This window comes from Scardinius erythrophthalmus (genome assembly GCF_964197995.2).
Source record: "Scardinius erythrophthalmus genome assembly, chromosome: 12".
In the NCBI taxonomy this organism is placed as follows: Eukaryota; Metazoa; Chordata; class Actinopteri; order Cypriniformes; family Leuciscidae; genus Scardinius; species Scardinius erythrophthalmus.
This window is the reverse complement of record NC_138232.1, coordinates 31,576,330-31,600,425: the sequence shown is the minus strand read 5'-3', so window position 1 is coordinate 31,600,425 and position 24,096 is coordinate 31,576,330. Positions and strand designations below refer to the sequence as shown.

Here is a 24,096-nt window from a genome sequence, read left to right as displayed (position 1 = left end):
AATAGGCCTGGTGCTAATTATTAATGTGCGCACAACTACCCATCCATTTGACAAATTGACAAATGTGCGTCACTAAATTAAACTAATAGGCTACAACTTGTGTGTGCAAAATCCAGAATCACATGAATGTGCAGCATTTTGTACAAATAGAAACATAGTTGTTAATACAAAACCTCGATTTTGTATTAATGTAGGTCAGAATCTGTGCATGCAACAAGTAAGATGTGCATTTGTGGATCAGGTGACTCGTTTCTGGGTCGATCCAATTTGATTCATTTGGATTTTGAGACTTTCATTTCGTTGGTTTAGATGACCGAAACTGAAAATAGTTGTGAAGCCTACTGTACTATTGTCGGTGTATAGTTTTCCTCCCATAGAGAATATTATAAAGAAAAAGCTTAAAGTTAATGCAGTAAGACGGTGATATCAAAACTCAGTGGCCTACACCTTATTGAACATGCAACGCGCTATTGCACGTAAAGCATTTTATAATGGTTTTCTATGGGTGTTGTTCACAATCTGATTTAATCTGTTTGCTTCTACAAAATATGCTTTATTAATAAGGTAGGCCTATATTGTGTACTAAATTTGGTGCTTCAATATTACTTGCTTAATCCACATTAAGCGTCTTAAATGGGGAAGATCGCTTGATTACGCTGCCTATGTCTGGTTTAGCAGCTACTGCCATCTAGTGGTAGCAGGTTTTCTCAGACAGCTGTGTGTGGATCATGCAAGACTAAACCAGCGAAATGAAAGTCTCAAAATCCAAATTAATCAAATAGGATCGACGCAGAAACGAGTCAATGATGCACGCGTCACCTGATCCACAAATGCACATCTTGTTGCATGCACAAATTCTGACCTACATTAATACAAAATTGAGGTTTTGTATTAACAACTATGGGCCCTATCTTGCACCCAGCGCAATTGACTTTGTACACCGACGCATGTATCATTCCTATTTTGCACCCGCGCACAGCGGACTTTTCCCTCCACAGACACACGTCGGTAAGTTGGGAAATGAACTTGCGCTCCCGGGGGCGGTTCAGCGCAAAGAGGAGGCGTGTTCCGGCGCAAACGTTTCCTGGTGCTGTTTTGCAGGTTTAGAAAACAATTCCAGGGAACCACTGACCAGGAAAAACCTAGTCTAAAGTCAGTGGCGTGTTGCGCATGTTATTCAGATGTTATTTTAAGGGCACATGCTTGGCCATAAGCAATGCAGCGTGTATACAACGCGCATACACTTTGCTTATCTCATCTACACACAGACACAGCAGTTCTCATTTTTATAAAACCATACATTATTACAAGGAAAAATATTAACACACGAGGGAAATCATTGTTGTGTCCATGAAGATGTGAAAAAAATAGGCATAAATCACATTACCCAATTTACCCAAATTATTATACGCCTGTTTAACCGAAGCTAATTTGGGTGGGTTTCTCCATCCCCATACAATGTCACTTCTCTGTGTTTTACAGCCCTGACGAGAACGTCGGTCTCCTCGGCTGTGAAGCGCTCCTGGCGCGCGCCTGGCAAATCCGCAGTTATAATAGCAATCCGCCATGGAAAAAGCACCTGCTCTTAAAGGGAATGTGAGATGTCGCTCTGATTGGTTTATTTAACGTTACACCCAAACCACACCTATGAATAATGAAGCTACTTCAGACCAACCCATTTTAGATTTGCGTTGGGCGCAAGAGTAATTTATCCCACCGGTATAATAGCAACAGCGCCCAATACCCGCCCACAAAGTGACTTGCGTTTCGCAAGGGAGGAACGGAGGGAGGGAGGGAGGGAGGGAGGAGGACAAAGAGCAGGTGAAGGGCAGACAGAAGGCAGGAGGAACCAGGGCGGAGCAGGCTGTGCAGGAGGCCAGGGCAGAGGCAGGACAGGCAACTCCAGGGGGCCGACTGACGGAGGTGGAGCAGGTGGAAGAGGACACCCGGATTAAGCCGGAAATCCGACGGGCCGAGGTGATGCTGAGGATCCCGAGGGACATGGCGATGCCGATGGCTCTGGCTAGCGAGACACAGGCGGGGATCCAGAAGGCCGCGTTGGAGCCGGAGCGACTGAGGACCAAGGTGTAGCTGGAGGGAGTGAGGTGCCCAACGGAGCCAGAGGGACGAAGGGATGAGGCGAAGCCAGAGGAGTGTAGTCCAGAGACAAGGGCAGGTCGACGAATGACCAAGGCGAAGCAAGAGGGACGAGGGAGCCCGGCGGAGCTGGTGGACTGATGGACCACGGTGTAGATGAGGGAGGTGGGAGCCAAGGTAGAGCTAATGGACCGACGGGCCGAGGTGGAGTCCTGGTCGCGGAGGCCAGAGGTGGAGACCGGGGATCCACAGACCATGATGGAGCTGGAGACTGGCAGACCCGCGGCGACCCCACATCCCTGATGGTGGAATAAGGGTGGGAGAGAGAGGCTGAGAGGGAGGCTGGGTGGGAGTTCAGAAACAGGCTCAGGAACCATCTCAGGCTCAGGTTCTGGAACAGACTCAGGCTCAGATTCAGGCTCAGGAACAGATACAGGCTCAGGGACAGATACAGGCTCAGGAACAGATACAGGCTCTGGGACAGATACAGGCTTTGGGAACAGGAACAGAAATCTTTGCTGAGTGCTCGACAGGCATGACGTGAAGAAGCTCTATAAGGGTGGTCTCGGCGGGAGGAGACTTTGGAAGGGTGGTCTAGGCGGCTGCTGGTGATGGTGGTTGTTCTCTGGATCGGGACGCAATGCACAAACACCTGCTGATGGCTTCCCTCCAGTTCAGGCCATCAGTGTTTGGGAGGTCGGTGGCCAGGTGGAAATTGGCCCCTGATCCAGAAGAGCAGCATTTGGGTTTCATCATCGAGGGGGCTAGTGACGGCTCGACGAACAAAGTTCACCATGAAGGAGAAAATTCTGTGCTCTCTTGAGCAATGGTGACAAATATAGCCCTGTCGTCCATATGGGCTGGTCCGATCTTCTGTCACGGGTGGTTGCAGGAAGGCAGACGGAGATGAGGATATAGTTCCAAAAACAAAGGTTTAATGTAATTAAACACAGGACAGCAGAACAGTAGCAACATACACTAAATATAACAGAGATCAGACAAAGACTGACAGAACAGACGGAACTTAAATACAAACACAGATTACACTGATTAAAAGAACACAGGTGATACAGATGACGATGATGACTAAATAGGTGATACAACTGAACTGATAATGACAGTAACCATGGAAACAAAGGAGTGGTGGGAAAAGAACAAAGGAAAACAGGAACAAATTAAAACACAAACTGAAAGTCCAAACATACACTGACACGTGACACCTATGTTATTGCAAATGTTTATGGCCATGCATCATTTTACACTTTAGTTAATTCAGACTGTTCTTCTGTCCACCTTTTTTCCAGATTGTTGAAATGACACAGAAAAAAAATTTCATAATGGAGTTTTATTTTAATAATAAAGTCGAGATGAAATGCACATCTGGACATATCTTTAGAAAATGCTGTCTAAGATGATATATAATTGTGGGTAAAACTTAACACATCATTCTAATTTGACAAGGAATTTGTTTTCTAGTTACCAAAAAAAAGTAACATACTGCAGTTAAGAGTGGTAGACTGTTTCGTCCACACTGAGACAGTGTTTTTGTCCTGCGAAAACTGAGTATTTTTTGAAAACATTCTGCCAAGTGGATAAATTTGAAAATGCCATCTACAAAAAAGATGATTTAAAGCTACTATCTGTAATTTTTTTTCGCCGCTAGGGGTCACTAACCTCTTACAATAACAAAGGCTTAGATTAATGACGCAGTAAATGAGAGTGGAACTTGTCTTCATGCTGATGGATCTAACGTTAATAATAGGGCTGGGTATTGACATAAATTTCACAATTCGATTAGATTTTGATTCACAAGCTTGCAATTCGATTCGATTTCGATTCCGATTTGATTCGATTCAATATTGATTATTCTGGATATCGGGTACATTACATGGCAAATTTTCTCAAGGAAAACAAATCTCTTAACTTAACTGTAAACTATAGGAGTCAGTTGTAGCCTACTAGGCTTCATTAGCCTACTATAATATTGAAGGTAAAAATTAACTGATTTGTATACAAACTCTTAAATTACACTTTATTTAGTTTTTATAATAATAAAGTTATATGAAATATCTCTTGAGCTGAACTGTGCCATAGTGATCTCATGCCACTGCACCAAAACTGTATTTATGGTTTTGAATTTTTGTAAGAAAATGTACGTAATTTGAAATCAGAGACTTTGTTTCATATCTGTAACATAGAGGCAAGGACGAAGCGGCGGAGAGAGAATCCACATGCAAGCACGACTTTAATAAAACAAACAGGTAATCCAGGGCAAACAACGGAACTCAGGACAGGAACATGAAACAGCTACAAAACATGGCACAGAACAGGAAATAACAAAAGTCCACACAAGACAAGGGGAACACAAGACAGGAATCATGACACATATGTTAAGGACTGCCAAGGCATTTGTATAATGGAAAAAAATCTAAACCTATTTTTTTTTTTTTTTTTTTTAATTTCCACTATTGTATGTTGTTGACATGGCAACATATCATAAAGTACCTTAAAACAATATATTTTCCAAATCTTTTTTTTTACAGCACTTCAAGTTAAGCCATTCTAAGAAAAGAAAAAGAGTCAAATATTTGTTTCTATAGGTCTATCATAATGCGTGCGGTAGAGGGTTAAATATAGTGCATGGGTTGTATGGAAAACTTGGATACTTTTTGGTGTTTTTGTCCTTTTGGAGCTGGACAGATATAGTCACTATGATCTGTCATCGTAGAAAAGCTCAGTTAAAATGATTTTAAAATGCCCTTTTTGTGGTCCACTGTAACCTAATGAACTTGAAAAATAATGACATATGGGTTTAGAAAGACATGAAGGTAAGTACATAACATGGTTTCTCTTTAAACTGAATAGCATCTGGATCTCTGATGTCCTACAAACAGAGCAGATAACTTGCAAATGCATTATAAAAAATATTCTTCCTTAAAACTAATGTTTTTACCAGATCCAAGTCTGCTTCTCTTTAATCAATTTGTTGAAAAAAGAACAATAAATATACATCAAAGCAGTAAATAACACATTTAGATCATTCACATCAAAGACATGCATGAGACTTAAAAAAATACATGAAACTGTTGTCATTGACTTAAAACAAAATGTATGCAAGTACCAAGACAAGAACAAGGTCATAATACAAACAATATACTTCAACCAACACCTAAAATATTTATCTCTCAATTGTTCTTTTCCAAGGATCTCTGAAAAAGATGCATATTCCTGGTGGCACTGCTCATTTGTGCATATTGAGTCTGGTAAAGAATAAGTGTACCTTTATGGTTTCCAATCCATGGTCAATTTTATCTTGCAGTAGAGAAAACATTTGCAGTAGAGAAAACATTCATAACTAAAACAAAGTTGATCTATGTGTTTTCATGTGTTACATTTTCTGTGTCCTCATAAACACTTTATCATTTTCTTCGAGTCATTTCTCTCCACAATGTTAAAAGGACAGATATATATATACCTGATGTTCCTTCTGCTTTTAACTAATGCTAATATATATATATATTTACCGCGCATTTTACCACGCAGCCCCCTGCTGGGCCCCGCCAACCAACCTCTGGATGTAAAAGGGCAAGTGTATGCGGTCATTCAGAGAGGGGACAGAAAGATTGAGGAGGAGGTGTTCATTGTGAAGGAACTGACCACACCCTTATTGGGGCTCCCAGCTATCAGCAGACTACAGATGATCCCTCAGCTCAATAGCATTGACGACGCAGAAAAACACTTCCGCTCAACTCACCCAGAGGTATTTAAAGGGCTGGGTAACCTTAAGGGGATTTCAAAGAAATTGATGGCAAAATTTTGGAAGAAACGGTACAGCACCTTAAAACATCAACATGCGCTCTTGACACACTTCCCACATCATTTTTCAAAAGTGTGTTAAACAGTTTAGAAGCAGATCTTCTAGAAGTGGTAAATGTCTCACTTCGCTCTGGGAGTTTTCCAAACTCCCTGAAAACTGCAGTTGTCAAGCCCCTCCTGAAAAAGAGCAATCTGGATAAGACCATATTAAGCAACTATAGGCCGATCTCAAATCTTCCTTTCATAGGCAAGATCATTGAAAAAGTTGTCTTCAATCAGCTGAACAAATTCTTAAGCTCGAATGGATACTTTGACAATTTTCAGTCTGGTTTCCGACCGCACCACAGCACAGAGACAGCGCTCATAAAGATAATAAACGATATTCGCTTATGTAAGAACTGATTTTCCTGCTAAAACAAAACTCACCCTGCAATAACGCCATAAAACGCCCCCTGGACAGCAGATAGCAAAGACAGAGCACAGAACCTTGTCCTGCCCAAACTTATCTCCTTGTCCCTTTGTTTGACTTCAACTCATCCCCCCTCTCCCTCCTCTTCTCCCTCTTCAAGTCACTGAAAGTTAAATTAAGAATGTCTATATATCGCATATGGTGTATCTTGTGAATGTGTTGTTTTTCCTTTTCATGTTTGGTATCATTTTAAGTGTCTCAGTGCGATTGGTAAAATGGTCTTAATTTCATTGCAGTCATTGGTTTAATGAGAAAGATTGAGAACTTAGGAGAATCCTGTATCTCCTCTCTGGCTGATATCTTTTTATGATATCTCCTGAAACCAGGTGCTACCCCCTGGGGTACATGGAATGGCCCAACCAACTCTAAACAACATTTGTATAACCCCTGTTGTTCTGGTCTGGTATTTAAGGTGAGGGAATAGAACACACTTTGGGACTCTTTACCAGGATCATCCCCCATAGTGATGTTTCAGTGCTTTTCAGTTGGAAAGCCCTGACACATTACTGTGTCTTTGTCAGGAAAACATTACTTACTTTTAGAGTCATCTTTGAGTAAATGATGTCATATATTTTCTGAATTGGTTTTTAATCATTTACTTGTGTAATTGGCATGATACATTTTTACCTGACAAATAAATGTTACATCTTGATTTATTCTGAAGTTCTAGAAATCATTCATTTTAGTAGATTAATGTGCAGTCTGGTGTTTCCGCAAATCTTTGTCCAGGATAGATCAAACTGAAGGCACTATGAATGGAGCATGGGGCACATCTTAGGAAAACCTTCTGATTTCTGACTATCTCCTGACTTAGCATGTTGTACGCTGCAAATATTATAAAAAATTACACCTATGGGTCTGCAGTGAGCGGCTGCATAGGGTAAAATACTTGCACTGCACCCTCTGACTATTTCAGGACTGGCTAGTTTGTGATCGTGAGCGCGCAGTCGCGACGTGACGTCTCAAAGCGACACTAGGTCCATAATGAACGAATATTGAAAGTATGGGATAATCAGAATAATCAAAGATCTAAATTAATTCATAATCAATATTTATGATTATTTTCTAATCAGAAATACGATCTAAATTTGATTATCATTTGAAATTGGAGTCAGATTAAGCGTAGAGCTGAAGTAATACTAAAACTAAATTCCAATAAATTAAGTGAACTTCACTGGATCGCTGAAAAGACATACACGCTTTAAACCTTCGCCAGGCCGTTGGATTCCGTCGTTGGGCCAATGGGTGGTCCTTACACTTAAATACTGATTCAGGCAAACTATCAGTGCTGGTGTTACTCGACCTCAGTGCTGCATTTGACACTGTCGATCATAACATACTTCTTGACAGGCTGGAAAACTGGGTGGGGCTTTCTGGGATAGTCCTAAAATGGTTCAGGTCATACTTAGATGGGAGAGGTTATTTTGTGAGTATAGGAGACCATAAGTCTGAGTGGACATCCATGACATGCGGAGTCCCTCAAGGCTCAATTCTTGCGCCACTCCTGTTCAACCTGTATATGCTCCCAATGAGCCAAATAATGAAAAAGAACCAAATTGCTTACCACAGCTATGCAGACGACACACAGCTCTACTTAGCCCTATCGCCTAACGATTACAGCCCCATTGACTCCCTGTGCCAATGCATTGATGAAGTCAAAAGTTGGATGTGTCAAAACTTTCTTCAGTTAAACATAGACAAAACTGAAGTCATTGCATTTGGAAACAAAGATGAAGTTCTCAAGGTGAATGCATACCTTCACTCTAGGGGTCAAACAACTAAAAATCAAGTCAGGAATCTTGGTGTGACACTAGAGTCAGACCTTAGTTTCAGTAGTCATGTCAAAGCAATAACTAAATCAGCATACTATCATCTGAAAAATATTGCAAGAATTAGATGCTTTGTTTCCAGACAAGACTTAGAGAAACTTGTGCATGCTTTCATCAGCAACAGGGTGGATTATTGTAATGGACTCCTCACTGGCCTTCCCAAAAAGACCATAAGACAGTTGCAGCTCATACAGAACGCTGCCGCCAGGATTCTGAGCAGAACTAGAAAATATGAACATATCACACCAGTCCTCAGGTCTTTACACTGGCTCCCAGTTAGATTTAGGATTGATTTTAAAGTATTATTGCTGGTATATAAATCATTCAATGGCCTAGGACCTCAATACATTGCAGATATGCTCACTGAATATAAACCCAACAGATCACTCAGATCACTAGGATCATATCAGCTAGAAATACCAAGGGTTCACTCAAAGCATGGTGAATCTGCTTTTAGCTATTATGCCAGCCGCAGCTGGAACCAGCTTCCAGAGGAGATCAGACGTGCTCCTACAATAGTCACATTCAAATCTAGACTCAAAACACTTCTGTTTAGCTATGCATTTACTGAATGAGCACTGTGCCAATGTTCGTCCGACTGTTTGTACTGTACTATATTTTATTTTTTTATTTTTCTTAACTGTTTTAATTATTATTTTTTCTTTTTATTATTTTAATTTCTTTTATGTAAAGCACTTTGAATTGCCATTGTGTATGAAATGTGCTATAGCCTATAAATAAACTTGCCTGGCCTGCCTGCCTGCCTGGCCTGGCCTAAGGGGAGTATAAAATTAAGCTGAGAGACAACGTGGCACCCTATGCCCTCTCGGCCCCGCGACGTGTGGCCATCCCTCTCCGGGCCAAAGTCAAAGAGGAACTAGACCGGATGGAGAAGATGGGGGTCATAGCCCGTGTTGAAGAACCGACTGAATGGTGTGCGGGTATGGTCCCTATAGTGAAAACGTCAGGGAAAATTTGCATTTGCGTGGACTTAACCCATCTGAATGAGAGCGTCATCAGAGAGAGACACATCTTACCGGCAGTGGATGAGACACTGGCCAAGCTGGAAGTAGCCAGAGTCTTCACAAAGCTCGACGCGACATCAGGCTTCTGGCAGGTACCACTCCACAAAGACTCAATGCTGTTGACCACGTTCATCACATCAGAGGGCCGCTACTACTTCAAAAGGTTACCTTTTGGTATATAATCGGCGCCCGAACACTTCCAAAAGAGGATTTCTCAGCTGATTGATGGCGTTGACGGAGTCCTATGTCACGCTGATGATGTCCTGGTTATAGAAAGAGACCAGGTGGAGCACGACGACAGGCTGCACAGGGTACTACAGAAATTCAGAGAGGCTGGGCTCACTCTGAATGAGAAATGCCAGTTTGCCCTGACAGAGATCCATTTCCTGGTTCATGTCATAAATTCTCAGGGCATCAGAGCAGACCCAGGTAAAATAAAGGCAATCCTAGAGATGCCACAGCCAAAGGATGTGGCGGATGATCGCCGTTTCATGGGCATGGTGAACTTTTTGTAGGTGAATTTTCGCCACGCCTGCCAGATCTGACAAAGCCCATTCGTGACCTGCTGAAGACAGAGAACAGTTGGACATGGGGATCATCCCAACAGAAAGCGTTCCTGGAGACAAAAAAAACAATTGAGATCAGAGACTGTGTTAGCCCAATATAGCCCAAATCACGAAACTATGGTATCGGCGGATGCTTCTTCATATGGACTTGGAGGTGTCCTGACACAAAAACAGACAGACGGAGAGTGGAGACCTGTCGTCTTCATTTCTAGAAGTCTGAACAAAGCAGAATCAAGATATGCCCAGATAGAAAAGGAGGCTTTGGCTGTGACCTGGGCATGTGAGCGCTTGCGAGGATACTTGAGTGGACTGGACTTTACCATAAAAACTGATCACAAGCCACTCATAATACTCCTGATGTCCAGAGCACTAGATGACCTCCCACCGAGGATTATCAGATTCAGACTTAGGCTGCTCAGATTCAACTTCAACATCATCCATGTCCCAGGTAAAAATCTGATAACAGCTGACACCCTGTCCAGAGCGCCTCTTCCAGCCGCAGCCACAGAGGCGGAGCAAGACCTGGAAAGAGAATACAAAGCTTACCTGGACAGCGTAGTAGAAAGCCTGCCAGCCACACTGACAAAGCTGGAACAGATTAAGAGTGCACAAACCTCAGATAACACCTGCAAACGTCTCAGCCGATACATTGCAAATGGATGTCAGGGACACAGACGAGATGTGCATGAGCAGCTGCTACCCTACTGGCCCAATAGGTCAGTTTTGCATGAAGGAAGAGGACTGCTCATGAAAGGAGAGAGACTTATAATTCCTGAGTGCATAAGGTCTGACATCCTGCAGAGACTGCACCAGGGACATCAAAGTATCAACAAATGCCAAAACAAGGGCCAGAGAATCAGTCTGGTGGCCAGGCATCACGTTTGCTGTAAAGCAAATGGCCGAGAGATGTGAGATTTGCGCACGCGAAGCTCACACACCAGTCGAGTCTCTGCTCACAACAGAACTCCCAAGCAGACCATGGCAGAGGGTTGCAGCTGATCTCTTCCAATGGCAGAATGGGAACTATTTAGTCATTATAGACTACATCTCTCGCTATATTGAAGTTTGTCCCTACCTGGCAGCACATCAGCAAAACAGACTATTGCAAGACTTAAAGCTGCGTTTGCCATATGGATGCCCAGAAGTGCTTTACACGGAAATGGTCCGCAATTCTCCTGTCATGAATTCGCTCAGTTTGCACGGGATTATGACTTTGCCCATGTGACAAGCAGCCCCCGTTACCCCTGCAGCAATGGGGAGGCTGAACGGGCCGTCAGAACTGTCTCTTTTAGTAAAAGAGGGAGATTTCCACAAAGCTCTGCTGGTCTACAGGGACACTCCATTGGTGCACGGCAGCTCCCCAGCTCAACTACTGATGGGGAGGAGAATCAGAACACCAGTCCCCGTGTCACCAGAGCAGTTACAACCACAGTGGCCCGATCTTGAGAGGTTCAGAGAAAAGGACACAGTGTTGAAACTGAAACAGCAACGAACGTTCAACCGGAGACACCATACTCAAACCTTACAACCCCTCCAGCCTGGACAGCACGTGTGGATCAAACCCACATGCACAAGAGAGACTATTGTTAGTCCGGCACCTACACGCTCATACGAGGTAGAGACCCTGGACTGAGGATGGCTGCGACGCAACCGTTCACACCTCAGGGAAGTTCCAGTGCCTCCAGGTGACATGACAATGACTAAGTCAGGGAGACTGTCTAAGGCTCCTGAGAGACTGGGCATTTGAACATGAAACACACGCATACACATCACAGAGGATAAGAAAAAAAAAAGGGTAATAATTTTCTGTTTGAAAATTGAAATGTTTATTAGAAAAGCCATGTTCTGATATATTGAATCTTGCAGTTACTTTAAGATAAAGTCTACAAAAGGGCAAAATGTCTACAAAAGTCTACAAAATGTTTGAAAACAGTTTTTCAACCCCCATTTGCAAATCAGGTTTATTGGCAAAATGTACAGACTTTCAGCTGTTCGCAATGAACAAATCAAACAAAAGTAATTGAAATAGCTCAACACAACAAATGTTTCAAGTGGTTATTTTTAATGACTTCTGCAGTCTCAAAATGAGTCCACCCCCTGAATAGAATCCCCCACAACAGCACAAATCTGCAAAACAGGTGTTGTCTCATGCACACCTGATGCATCTAATCAATGACACATGAAATACCTGAACTGGCTAGGTTTGTTGAGTGTTACGATTGACTTCATGTTAGAAATATGGCTAAGTCAAAAGAATGGTCCAAAAAGTTAATAGAAGGATATTGCCCTTCACAAACAAGGAACAGGATAGAAAAAGATATAGGGAAGGCACTAAATGTTCCTAGAGACACTGTTGGAAGCATAGTGTGCAAGTTCAAAGTTGAAAGAACAGTGGTTACACTACCTGGACGGAGTAGAAAAAGGAAGCTATCAACGACTGTAACCAGATTTCTGAGAAGGTAGTTTCAGAAAAACCCTTGAGTGACTGCAAAAGACCTGCAGCAAGACGTTGTGGCAACAGGCACTGAGGTTTCAGCTTGCACAGTACGGCATGTACGAAACGCAGATGGTTTCCAAGCCAGAACTCCAAGACGTACACCACTGATGACCCAAAAGCACAGGAAAAGTGCTCAAAATCATATAAATAAGCCACAGAACTTTTGGGATTCTGTTCTGTGGAGCGATGAAGCAAAAGTGGAACTTTTCTACCCAAAGGATCAGTGGTATGTCTGCAAGAAAGAAGAATGAAGCATATGCTATGTCTTCAGTTAAGTACGTTGGTGGCTCGGTGATGCTCTGGGGCTGCTTTGCATCCTCCGGCTCTGGAAACTTGCAGCCTGTGACAGGCAAGATGGATTCATTTTTGTATATCAGGAAATCCTAGGAGAATAGATTGAACTGAAGATTGGAGAATGGAGTCATTAAAAGTTGCATTTTCAGTTGAATTTGGGGAAACCACTTGAAACATTTATTGTGTTGAGTTATTTCAATTACTTTTGTTTGATTTGTTCATTGCAAACAGATGAAATTATGTACATTTTGCCAATAAACCTGATTTGCAATAGGGGTTGAATAATTTTGATTAAAACTGCAGTTTGGCCTCAGTTAAAACTGTATTCTATCTACCTTATTATTTTGAAGTTGTATTTTTGTATTTTTGCAATGCAATAAGCTAACTTTATAAACATACTAATACAACTTGTAAAAATTAGATTATAGCAGCAAATAATTTGTATTGTTTGGCATTATGTTGATTATCACAAAAATTTCAACTTGTCTCACCTTTTCTTTAAAAAATATATATAAATATATGGCTTTCAGTGAGGCGCTTGCAATTAAAGTAAATGCTGGTCGAGTGTTCGGTGCCAGAATGGGAAAAGCTGCAATTTGAGTTTCATAAAGGACAAATTGTGATTGCATGGCACCTCAGAACTTCAATCTCAGAAACGGCGTGCATTGGGGGTAATAATAAGTAATAAGTACATATCAAATGTGGTGCATGGATGGCCAAACGACAAAGCGTCACCCAGCCGTGTGTCATCTGCAGCTCACTGACGCCAGAGGTGAGCAAAGACTGTTGCACTTTGCAGGCACCTGGATGGCACTGTTGAGCAGAAGATGTTTTCTTTGGATACTTTAGGCCCAATTATCCCAATAGCACAATCCCTGCCAGCTGTCTGGTATCTGACCACCATTGTGGACCAAGTTCACCCATTCATGTAAACTGTATTCCCAGCCAGTGATGGCTATTACCAACAGGATAATGTGCCATGCCACTCTGCCAGACACGTCAAGGAGTGGTTTGAGGAACCACTGTTAATGCCTTGGCATCCAAATTCACCTGACATGAACTCAATCGAACATTTGTGGATCAACTTGAAAAAGGGGGCTTTCACTACATCACCACAACCCCGCAATGAACGGGAACTGGAGGACCTGCTGTTGACATTATGGTACCAGATACCCCAGGAGACCTATCGCCAACTTGTCGAATCAATGCCTCGCTGCGTGGCTCGTTTTGTGGGCTAAAGGAGGTCCCACACGTTATTAGGTTATTAAGTATGTTACCACACGCAGATGACAGTGTAACTTTAGGGCTTCGCACACCCAGGGTTCCTGGGTCATCTTGTATCATGTTTTCTGCTCATACTTAACATGGGATTTAACAATTAATCCTGGGTACTTATAATCTGATGTTTTTTTTACACTTTACATTCTTAAACCCTCAGTTAAATTTCTTATTTGCACATTTGTGGTATCAGCAGCCATGCTCAGATAAATACAGCGTGCGAGTGATTTAAATAACCATCTTATTTTGAGCTTTCGTATTGGTAAGTAAAAATGTTGACACGTAAATCCTGATTGGTGTTTTAAAACACATACAGCTTCTATGAATGAATGTGACTGTATGAAGCTATGATATGAGGCACATTCTGTTCAATTTCTTGTTGGTTGTCTGTAGTTAAGCTTCTAGGTGTAAACACTGCTTTATTTCATACGTTTGGCACTGCAAAGTAGGGTGATTTTAACACACATGTACACAGAGGTCAATAAAGGTCAATTAAATAAAACACACCAATAAAATATTGTGTGTCAAAATCTAGCATGATACACAGATATAAAAGAGAATACAAAGATATCCTTTTGTAAAAGTCATCTTTTAAAAGTAAGAAAAGAAAGAAACATATGAAAAATATGTCCATGATTTACCTTTACCTCACATTTCTTATGGCAGGACAACTTGCACACTGCAGGAAAAGAAAAGAAAAAAAAATGCATTAAATGTGATCATAGAATTATTGGATTAAAAGTTCAATATACAATCATTTATTCTTACTGTACCAATTCACACAAAAAAAATGCTTTGTAAAGATAATCTAATCTGTTTTCTACAAGACAGGTGCAAATATGCTATGGCTAATTTCACTACCTCTGCCCACTATTTGCCCTGAGTACATGTATATTCAGTTACTTCTAATAACACTTTATGTAAATGGCATGTCATTATTTGTATTTAATGCGAACAAGATGTTTGTTGCTATGTATGTTTGGTGCAAACAGCATTTACCACTATTTATACTGTAACACTATTTACAGTAAAAATAGCATGTCCCTTGCAAAAACATTTCTTTGCGGCTAACTTATGGGTACTTTGCGGCAAATCTGCAGCAACCTAAAAGCAGTGAGTTTCTCTGAGGTGAGGCAATTATACTTCATAACACATTATATCAATGACATAAATATGAAAATAGCATGAACTTTATGTCAATAGATATGACTGAAGTTCTGCTAATGTGACAGTTCTTCAGATCTAGATGAATTATGTAAGTGGTTTTTTTATTCAAAACAGCAAATTAGTTAAGAAACACTATCTATCTATCTATCTATCTATCTATCTATCTATCTATCTATCTATCTATCTATCTATCTATCTATCTATCTATCTATCTATCTATCTATCTATCTATCTATCTATCTATCTATCTATCTATCTCACTTGTGTGTCATATTTAATCTGTGTCCCTTTTTTCTCCCATACTTTATATTTACTTATGCAAGTGAGGTTCTCATTTCAATGACTGTAAATATGCTGCCTGCTGAGAATGTTAGATGTGATTAGATGAATATTCATGCTCATATTCTGTATCAGCTGTATATATAGATTGTTTAGAAACTCATTTATTTACCAGTTGATCCTGAAAGAGAATGAAGCCTGCCCCTGATACTGAAGTCATTGGCAGTCTTAAAAACATGGCTTGTAACAACTCTTGAGAGGTTCCAGCATGAAGGCCCAGGCTTCACCATTCACAAACTCATGGAGGGACTTTAAGAATCATGTGATCTGTATGGCAAGACATCAACAGCATTTAAGTTAAAATTAATAAAGTGAGCAATGAAATGAATAACACATGCTTAATGTTCCATCACCCCATTATACAGTTTAGTTTCACTCTCTTTTTCAGTTCATTTTCAGATCATCTGAAAATGAAAGATGCAGATTTCAACAAAGAAGTGAATTCGTACCTGTAGGGGAGTAGTCATGCTTAATAGGATATGTGAATAAAAAACAAGTAAATGAATGAATTTATAGTGTTTAATGGTTGAGGTTATGATAATATTGTTTTTTTAAATATATGTATGTGTATATATATATATATATATATGTGTGTGTGTGTATATATATATATATATATATATAAGATAAACAATCAATATTACATTTTAGCTATCTATCTATCTATCTATCTATCTATCTATCTATATATATATATATATATATATATATTGATAAAATGTAATATTGATTGTTTATCTTGGTTATTTAATATTATGTATTGAATTAGAGCTAACCACTGCTTTTAATTTTAATTATGTTTTATGTTGAAGACAAATATTTTTAGAAGTATTGCACATAGTGTTTGATTTGTTGTTGTTTTTGAATATGTATTTGTTAAGAGATAATTATTTTATATATTCAAACCTTCAATGGTATAAAAAAATACTTTGAATCTACACCAAAAAGTAGAAGCACTTGTATTACACTCATATTCACCATAGACTTGCCACAACTGTCAGCCGCAAAGTTGCTGCACACTGTTCGCCACAAAGCTCACATGTAAAAAAATGTCAATGTTCACCATAAGTTTGCCACAGGAGTTTGTCAGAACACTATATTTTTGCAAGGGATAGCTTCTCAGTGAACATCCTGACTGAAACCTCAAATCATTATATAAATGCCATCAAGGAAAAAAAAAGGAAAGACTGAGGAGGTCTTTAGAGCAGAAAGTTTAACTTTACTGATTGTGAAGTCAAGATTTTAAGAAAGAGAAAGAAGATGGCTAGCATGGTAGGCAGCAAGATGCCATTCAACATCGAGTCAAATAAATATTACTGATGCAGCAAGACAGAAATCACTTTTGTTAGTTAGAATTCATATTTATATACTGTATATAAGGATATACAGTATATGTTAAGAAAAGATGCTAAGGAAACTGCAATTATGGAAACACATCAACAGAAATGCACAGAGAAAGAGGCTGGTCTGTGGAATATCCAACAACCACAGTGACCACAGGTCATTGTAAGAAACAGAGCAATAGAGACAGTCAACAAGAATGTGAGGGACTTGCAGGCCCAAAATGCAAATACCCAAGTGCCATGAAGATGCACAAACTGTGGTTTAACCTGACCCAAGCTATAATCAAAGAGGGGGTCAAAGCAAAACATGCTACAGATGTAGGGCTGAGCAGCAGCAGTAGTGCCCGTGTCACTCATTAAGTAAAAATAAAATAACATAAATGTGTCAAAAATACATACTGAGGGTATACAAGTCAAATATAGAGTTTAAAGGGGGAGCAAAGTGCACAAGACAGACAAACAAGGAAAAGTGCAAAGAGCACATAACACACAGTACATGGGACACAGAAAAAAAAAATACTCACAGATGAAGTGAGGAACATATTGTAAGTTGTTCACAACTCTGATTTCAAAACTATGGTAATACAGCCAATGAATAACTCAGCACCCATAGTACCCATACTAAATTCAACAATTCAGTGAGACTATGTGGGGACTACAAGTTGACCACAAGCATCTCCAGACTCTTACCACAGTACTGCCAAGACTCTGCCAAGAGCTGAGCTACGACTGAAGCGAAAAGCATATTAATGGGAATTCAGGAAATGTTCAAGGACACAAGGTGGACACTGGAGAGCAGAAGGTTCTACCAAATTTCTAATTATAAGTGCAAATGGAGTGTTGAACAAGAGGATACATTTGAACAGGCAAAATAAATTATTCAGTCAGCAGAAGCCTTAGTCCACTATGACCCCCAAAGAGAACAGTTTCATTCCTCCTGACCGCCAGAGGCGGTGCTAAGCACTAGTGGATTATCACAGCGCCAGCCAGATAGGTCAATAGCATATAACAACAAACTCAAGTCATGACAGTAGCTCGGTGCCCAGCCTCTTTCGCTTTCTCGCTCATTATTACTTTTTATTGCATAATTACTGTTATGTAGGTTGTTGTATGCCACGCAGTGCTATCCGAAGGGCAGTTTTTGATTAATTTTATGTGTGATTCTGAGTGTTTGTCGCAATCATAAATCTTTCGGTCCTAACCGAAGATTTCATCTGTCGTGTAGGTTATTGCATGCCACACGGTACTATCCAAAGGCTAGTTTTTTATTTATTTTATGTGTGATTACGTATTTGAGCATTTGTCGTAAATATTTCAGTCCTAACCAAAAATTTTTATCTACCAATTGTTTTTTTCCGGGCTCATGTTTTTCACTGTTTGAGTTCCTACGGTACTAACAGGACGTTGTGGTGTTTCTACCCTTTTACAACACACTCCATGCGGTGAACAACTAACACTATGGGCCCTATTTTAACGATCTGAAACGCAAGTGTCAAAGCGCAAAGCGCAAGTAACTTTGTGGGCGGGTCTTGGCGCTGTTGCTATTTTCCCGGCGGGATAAATGACTCTTGCGCCAGGCGCAAATCTAAAATGGGTTGGTCTGAAGTAGCTTCATTATTCATAGGTGTGGTTTGGGCGTAACGTGAAATAAACCAATCAGAGCATCATCTCACATTCCCTTTAAGATCAGACGCGCTTTTTCTAAAGCGGATTCCTATTGTAACGGCGGATTTGCCAGGCGCGCACCAGGAGCGGTTCACAGCCAAGGAGAGCAACGCTCTCGTCAGGGACGTTGGGGATGGAGAAACCCACCCAAATTAACTTCGGTTAAAAAGGCGTATGATAATTTGGGTAAATGTGTAAGCTAGATGTATGCTTTTATAATAAATTGTCTATCTATCTATCTATCTATCTATCTATCTATCTATCTATCTATCTATCTATCATAATAATAATGTATGATTTGCAAAAATGAAAACTGCTGCTTCTGTGTAGATGAGAGAATCAAAGTGTATGCGCGTTGTGCACACGCTACATTGATTATGGCCAAGCATGCGCCCTTAAAATAGCATATGAATAACATGCGCAATGCGCCACTGACTTTAAACTGTTTTTTCCTGGTTAGTGGCGCAATTGTTTTCTAAACCTACAAAATAGCATGGAGGAACATTTGCGCTGGAACACGCCTCCTTTTTTGCGCTGAACCGCCCAGGGAGCGCAAGTTCATTCCCTAGTTTAGCGACGTGCTTCTGTGGGGGGAAAAGCGCGCTTTGAGCGGGTGCAAAATAGGAATGATACATGCGTCGGAGTACAAAGTCAATTGCGCTGGGTGCAAGATAGGGCCCTATATCTTTATTCTTCTCATAAGCATTAATAAATTGATAAAGAGACAGGATGATACAAGTAGAATCATCAGGAATACAGCAGGTAGGAATTGTTGGATTGATTTCCGTAGAACTACACAAGGGCAAAGAGCCTTTTCTGTAAAGGGCTCCCAACTCTGGAACATGTTGCCAAATGAGTTTAAAGCAGTAAGTTAAATAAAGTATTTTACATTGAAGGTAAAGCAGTGGTTTAAAATAAATAAAAATGGGTCAGGAGCCCGAGACAGTTGCAGCATTGGTGGTATTTCCTGATGAAGCACTAAGAGGTCATGTAAGCTGCCCAAGTGCACAATGTGGATGAACTGACATTTTATTGAAGAAGGCATATGAGTCATTAGCTTTTATAACTCAAGCAAAGAATACCATATACCAGCTGCCTCTTGACTGTAATTGACTTGGCCCTCAAATGTGGACCCTTCTGTGCCTCAGTTCCTACAAACTACTCTATTGGCTATGGGTCATGTGACTTGTGAGCTTGGGACACTCTCAGCAACCCTCCTAACAGCCCAGCAGTATGGCTTGCACAGACACAGTTACCTGAAGATTGTAAAAAGACCCTGAGAGAACTACAAATTGTAATGGGACATCTTTTTGGGCCCAATGTCTCTGAGGTATTAGAGAAAAGAATTAAACTGTCAGAAGCCATGCAACAGCTAACTCAGACACCACAGGCACCTTCTTTTAGGATGCCACCAGCTCCAGCTCCAGCTCAACTGCGCTACCTGATTTCGGAGCAGCAATTACGTCACCACATGGCTTCCCAACTTCAGAAACCAGTTCAATGGCCCTTTCTCTAGAAATTCGTTCACTATTGGAGAAAGGAGCCATTACAAAAGTTCCTCCACATACTTCCTTTTTCCAAAAAAAGATGGTGAGTTACAGCCGATCCTGGATCTATGATGTTTAACACCCTGGTGTCGGCCATCGCACAGTCGCGATAGCCTCGCTTTTTTTCTTATCAGTGCGAAAGAGACTCAAATAACTCCGTCGATTTTTGTCATAAATATAAGTCTTATATATATGATTCAAAACTGTTAAATGTCTACTTTTATTTGTGTACACTCATAATAAAAACTAAATGTTGTGATTTTCGTAAAAAATAAAGAAAATAAACATGATGCGCGTTCTGCCGTCTCTCTCTCAGTGTGAAGTCCATTCTAATCCACAGAAAATGAACTGTAACTCAGTGAATACTTGCCACACAGAAATGAGAGAAATGCCTTTAGAAAGCTTGAAGTACTTTTTTTAAATGATACAATTCATAAAAACAAATATTCTCTTTTTAAGTCATCTGTATGAAACCAACGAGAGGTACAGTTTCTCATGATCTGCTCATTATCTCTAATGTGACCACACCCACGCGTGCACATGCGATTATCATGCTAATCGTCCACATGAAGGAATGCAAACCTGTAAACGCCCCCCATCACCTCAAAACAAAGCATCAAACTTCATCATTCCTCTGATTTTCATCGAGTTTGGAAGACATGCTGTGAGTTTACTTTGGAATTACCTCAGAAGAAGAAGAACACGATTTGAAGATAAGAATGATTTTTAAGGTAAGAAATGCATTCTCACTTATATTAGTTAGCGTGTTATTGTTGCATAAACTTCACTTTGTTCTAGTTGAACTGGTGCCAGACTGAAATGTATGAAATTGACGGAAACATGTTGAAATATGAACTATAGACAGGTAAGCAACTTTTAAATGCTAAATAAATATACATGTATGACACAAGGATGTTTTATGCTCTATAATATAAAACACAGCATGATATAAAAGTAGGCTAGTATGAGTGTTTACACTAACATGATGAATATTATAATGTTTAGACCAATGTTTACTATAATTGTGGAATACACCTGTTGGGTGCTTTCATCGATTACCCTTAAGATAACCATAGCTTTCAGAAGCAGATATCATCAGGTGGTACCCAACCTTCCTTGAGTTTTTCGTCCCTTAACCACAACACTCTCCAGTTGGTGGGTCGGCAGGGGTGGCCAAATCACTGCCCATCTGCTCCTGGCTTCCAGCTGTCTTCTTCTCTTACTCCATATTCAGCATGAAGCTCATTCAGCCTCCTCTCCCATCCTATGTGTAGCATTCTTTTTGCTTCTCTCGTCCATGTCTAAAGGTGACAACAGCCGCCATGCTGATTTGACAGGAAAGCCTCTGCACCCTACTTCCACAGGGAACAGCCATGTCTGCCATCCCTTGTCTTTGCACTCTTGGATTAAAGGCTGAAATTTTAAGGCCTTCCTCTCATGAGCCTCCTCACAGCCCTCCTCCCATGGCAAGGTCAGCTTGATTAGAATGATTTTACGGTCTTTGGCTGACCACAGGACGATGTCTGGTTGAAGAGCTGTATGGACCACTTCCGGAAACTGCAGCCTCCTTCCGAAATTGACTCTCATTTCCCAAGAGCATGTGGCTTGCAGCAGATTGGATTTTGATGATGCCCTGGCTGCGAAGGTTTTCAACCACATAATGTTTATTTTAGGTTTCAGACATTTAAATTCACATAAGTACTAACAAAACAATACATTTAGAGTTTGTAAAATACACACTGATGTCTATGGAAGCAGCAATAATAATCCTTTCCATTATAATTAGACAACACATTTTATTTATATCGGATACACATTGTGTAAGTAAAGTTTACTCTATTCTTCTCCCAGTTCACCAGCCACTTACTTTCATGTATTTCAGGAGAAGTGGGTGAATTCACATGCTGTAAATCCAACAGAACTGATTCTCTGAACTGTGGCACAAACTTACATGGTGGCGCCCATCGCGCCCAAATAGCTCAACTAACGCAATCATTATAAAGGTGTTTAAACAACAAAACACATCCACTTGCACATATTTGACAATCGGAATATCAGATATTTCATACTATAGCAAACAATTTTGTGAATATTTTAAAGAAAAAATGAAGAACAATATAAAAGATCATCAGTCATTCAGCGCTATTGTGGCTGCAGTGTGTCATGTGACAAGCAATGACACGTCACCATGGAAACAATAAAGTGATACATTCTAAATAATGGTCGCCTTGAAAAACTCACACTGGGGGGTCAGCCAGAATATTTTAAACTTGCGTGTGAAATGGTTAAATGTATTCCTAAAGTTTCTTCTTTTTCAAATGTTAAGCACAGTGTACGTTCTTCAGTCTGTGATGGAAGGAGATTGGTTTGTGATTGTCAACTTGAAGGATGCTTATTTTCATGTTCCCATTTTCATTATTTTCATTTTCATGTTTCATGTTCATGATTGTTTGTGTCTGCACACTACAACCCTGGAAACAGTTAAAAAAATTTAGGGCCGGAGTGCCACTGAGGGTTGTACCTTCTCATCGTGAAGTGATCACAACCAATGCTTCATTAACAGGATGGGAGCAATATGGAACCAGAGAGGAATTGGCAGCCGTTTGTCACCAGAGGAGTCCTTGGAACATATCAATTTTCTGGAATTGAGGTCAGTGTACCTTGCGCTACAACACTTCTTACCAGCCTTGGGAGACCGTCATGTGCTTATCCCATCCGACAACACATCGTCTTTCATTTGTATCATCAGGGCGGCACTCACATCTTTACAGCTAACTTGCAGCTAACAGCTTCAATAAGAGCAGTTCATCTCAGCGGACAATCAAGTGGTGGATGCTCTGTCCAGGGATCTGCTACATCTGGGGTAATGGAGGCTTCACCCAGATGTAGTGCAGTTAATTTGTCAGTGATTTGGGAAGGCAGAGGTGGAAATTTATGAAATTGACGGAAACATGTTGAAATATGAACTATAGACAGGTAAGCAACTTTTAAATGCTAAATAAATATACATGTATGACACAAGGATATTTTATGCTCTATAATATAAAACACAGCATGATATAAAAGTAGGCTAGTATGAGTGTTTACACTAACATGATGAATATTATAATGTTTATTTAACAAAGACAACAAAGTGCCTTTTACCTTAAACGTGTTGCTGCCATATCTGCTCATCATGCTACAGTTGGTGGTTCTTCTTTGGGATCTCATAACCTTTTTGGTAATTTTCTGAAGGGAGCAAGGCGTTTAAAGCCTGTTTGTTTTACACTTTTTCCTGTGTGGGATTTACCACTTTTACACAAATTCCTTTGTGCATCACCATTTGAACCATTGGGTGTTGCAGATATTAAGCTGTCCTTAAAAGTGGCGTTTCTTCTGGCTGTTGCTTCTGCTAAACGTGTTGGTGAGCTTCATGCCCTGCCAGTTAGTGAGTCATGCTTACGCTGGTTACCATAGGATCCAGGGGTCATTCTTCAACCTAATCCAACCCTTATTCCCAAGGTTTTATTACCACAATTTGTAAATCAGTCCATTCATCTGGCTGCTTTTTAACTTTAACTTTACGGGGAGTTCCCTTGGCAGATGTCTGCTCTGTGGCTACCTTGTCTTCGCCATGTACCTTTGCGTGATTTTACAAGGTCATTGTTCCTGCTTCCAATGATGTGAGCTCTGCAGTCCTTCTGGAGCAATCTTTTTGCAAGATGTTTTCAGGTTGGTGGCATTCCTCATGACTGTGTTGGTATGTGTCATCCACTAGTGTTCAGCACCGCCTCTGGTGGTCAGGAGGAATGAAACAGAATGCTAGTTATGTATGTAACTGTGGTTCCCTTTCAGTCGAGAACGTCAAACGTAGTCGATGTCGACTGAATGGGATCACGCTAGGGAGCCTATCTTCTTCGAGCATGCTTGAACGAGCCAATGCGCGCAATGGCGACGTGAATTGCATCACGCGCTCCGCCCCGCGAGACGGGTATAAATACGGAAGTGGATGCATACACCATCTGTCTTTCGCTTCGGAGCCGATCGTTCTTCACGTCGATGTCTCTGAAGAGTGTACAACGAGGGAGTGTGTTGTTGCTTCTTCTAGGAAGACTCTCCCAGCTGCTGGTGATTCTACAGTGCGAGTGCAGCAGTGATCGCGAGCTTTGAGCTCTCAACTGCTGT

General features: G+C 40.7%; 1 protein-coding gene across 1 annotated transcript in view; it reads right to left on the bottom strand.

Annotated features, from left to right (window-relative positions):
• tns1a (tensin 1a) overlaps positions 1–24,096 on the bottom strand; it is a gene marked incomplete at its 5' end in the record, with an annotated part of 265,790 nt that overhangs the window by 47,181 nt on the left and 194,513 nt on the right. The window contains one exon of the mRNA XM_081381204.1: positions 14,513–14,550. Within this exon, the coding sequence (XP_081237330.1) occupies positions 14,513–14,550 (38 nt within the window). The remainder of the gene's footprint in view (positions 1–14,512; positions 14,551–24,096) is intronic.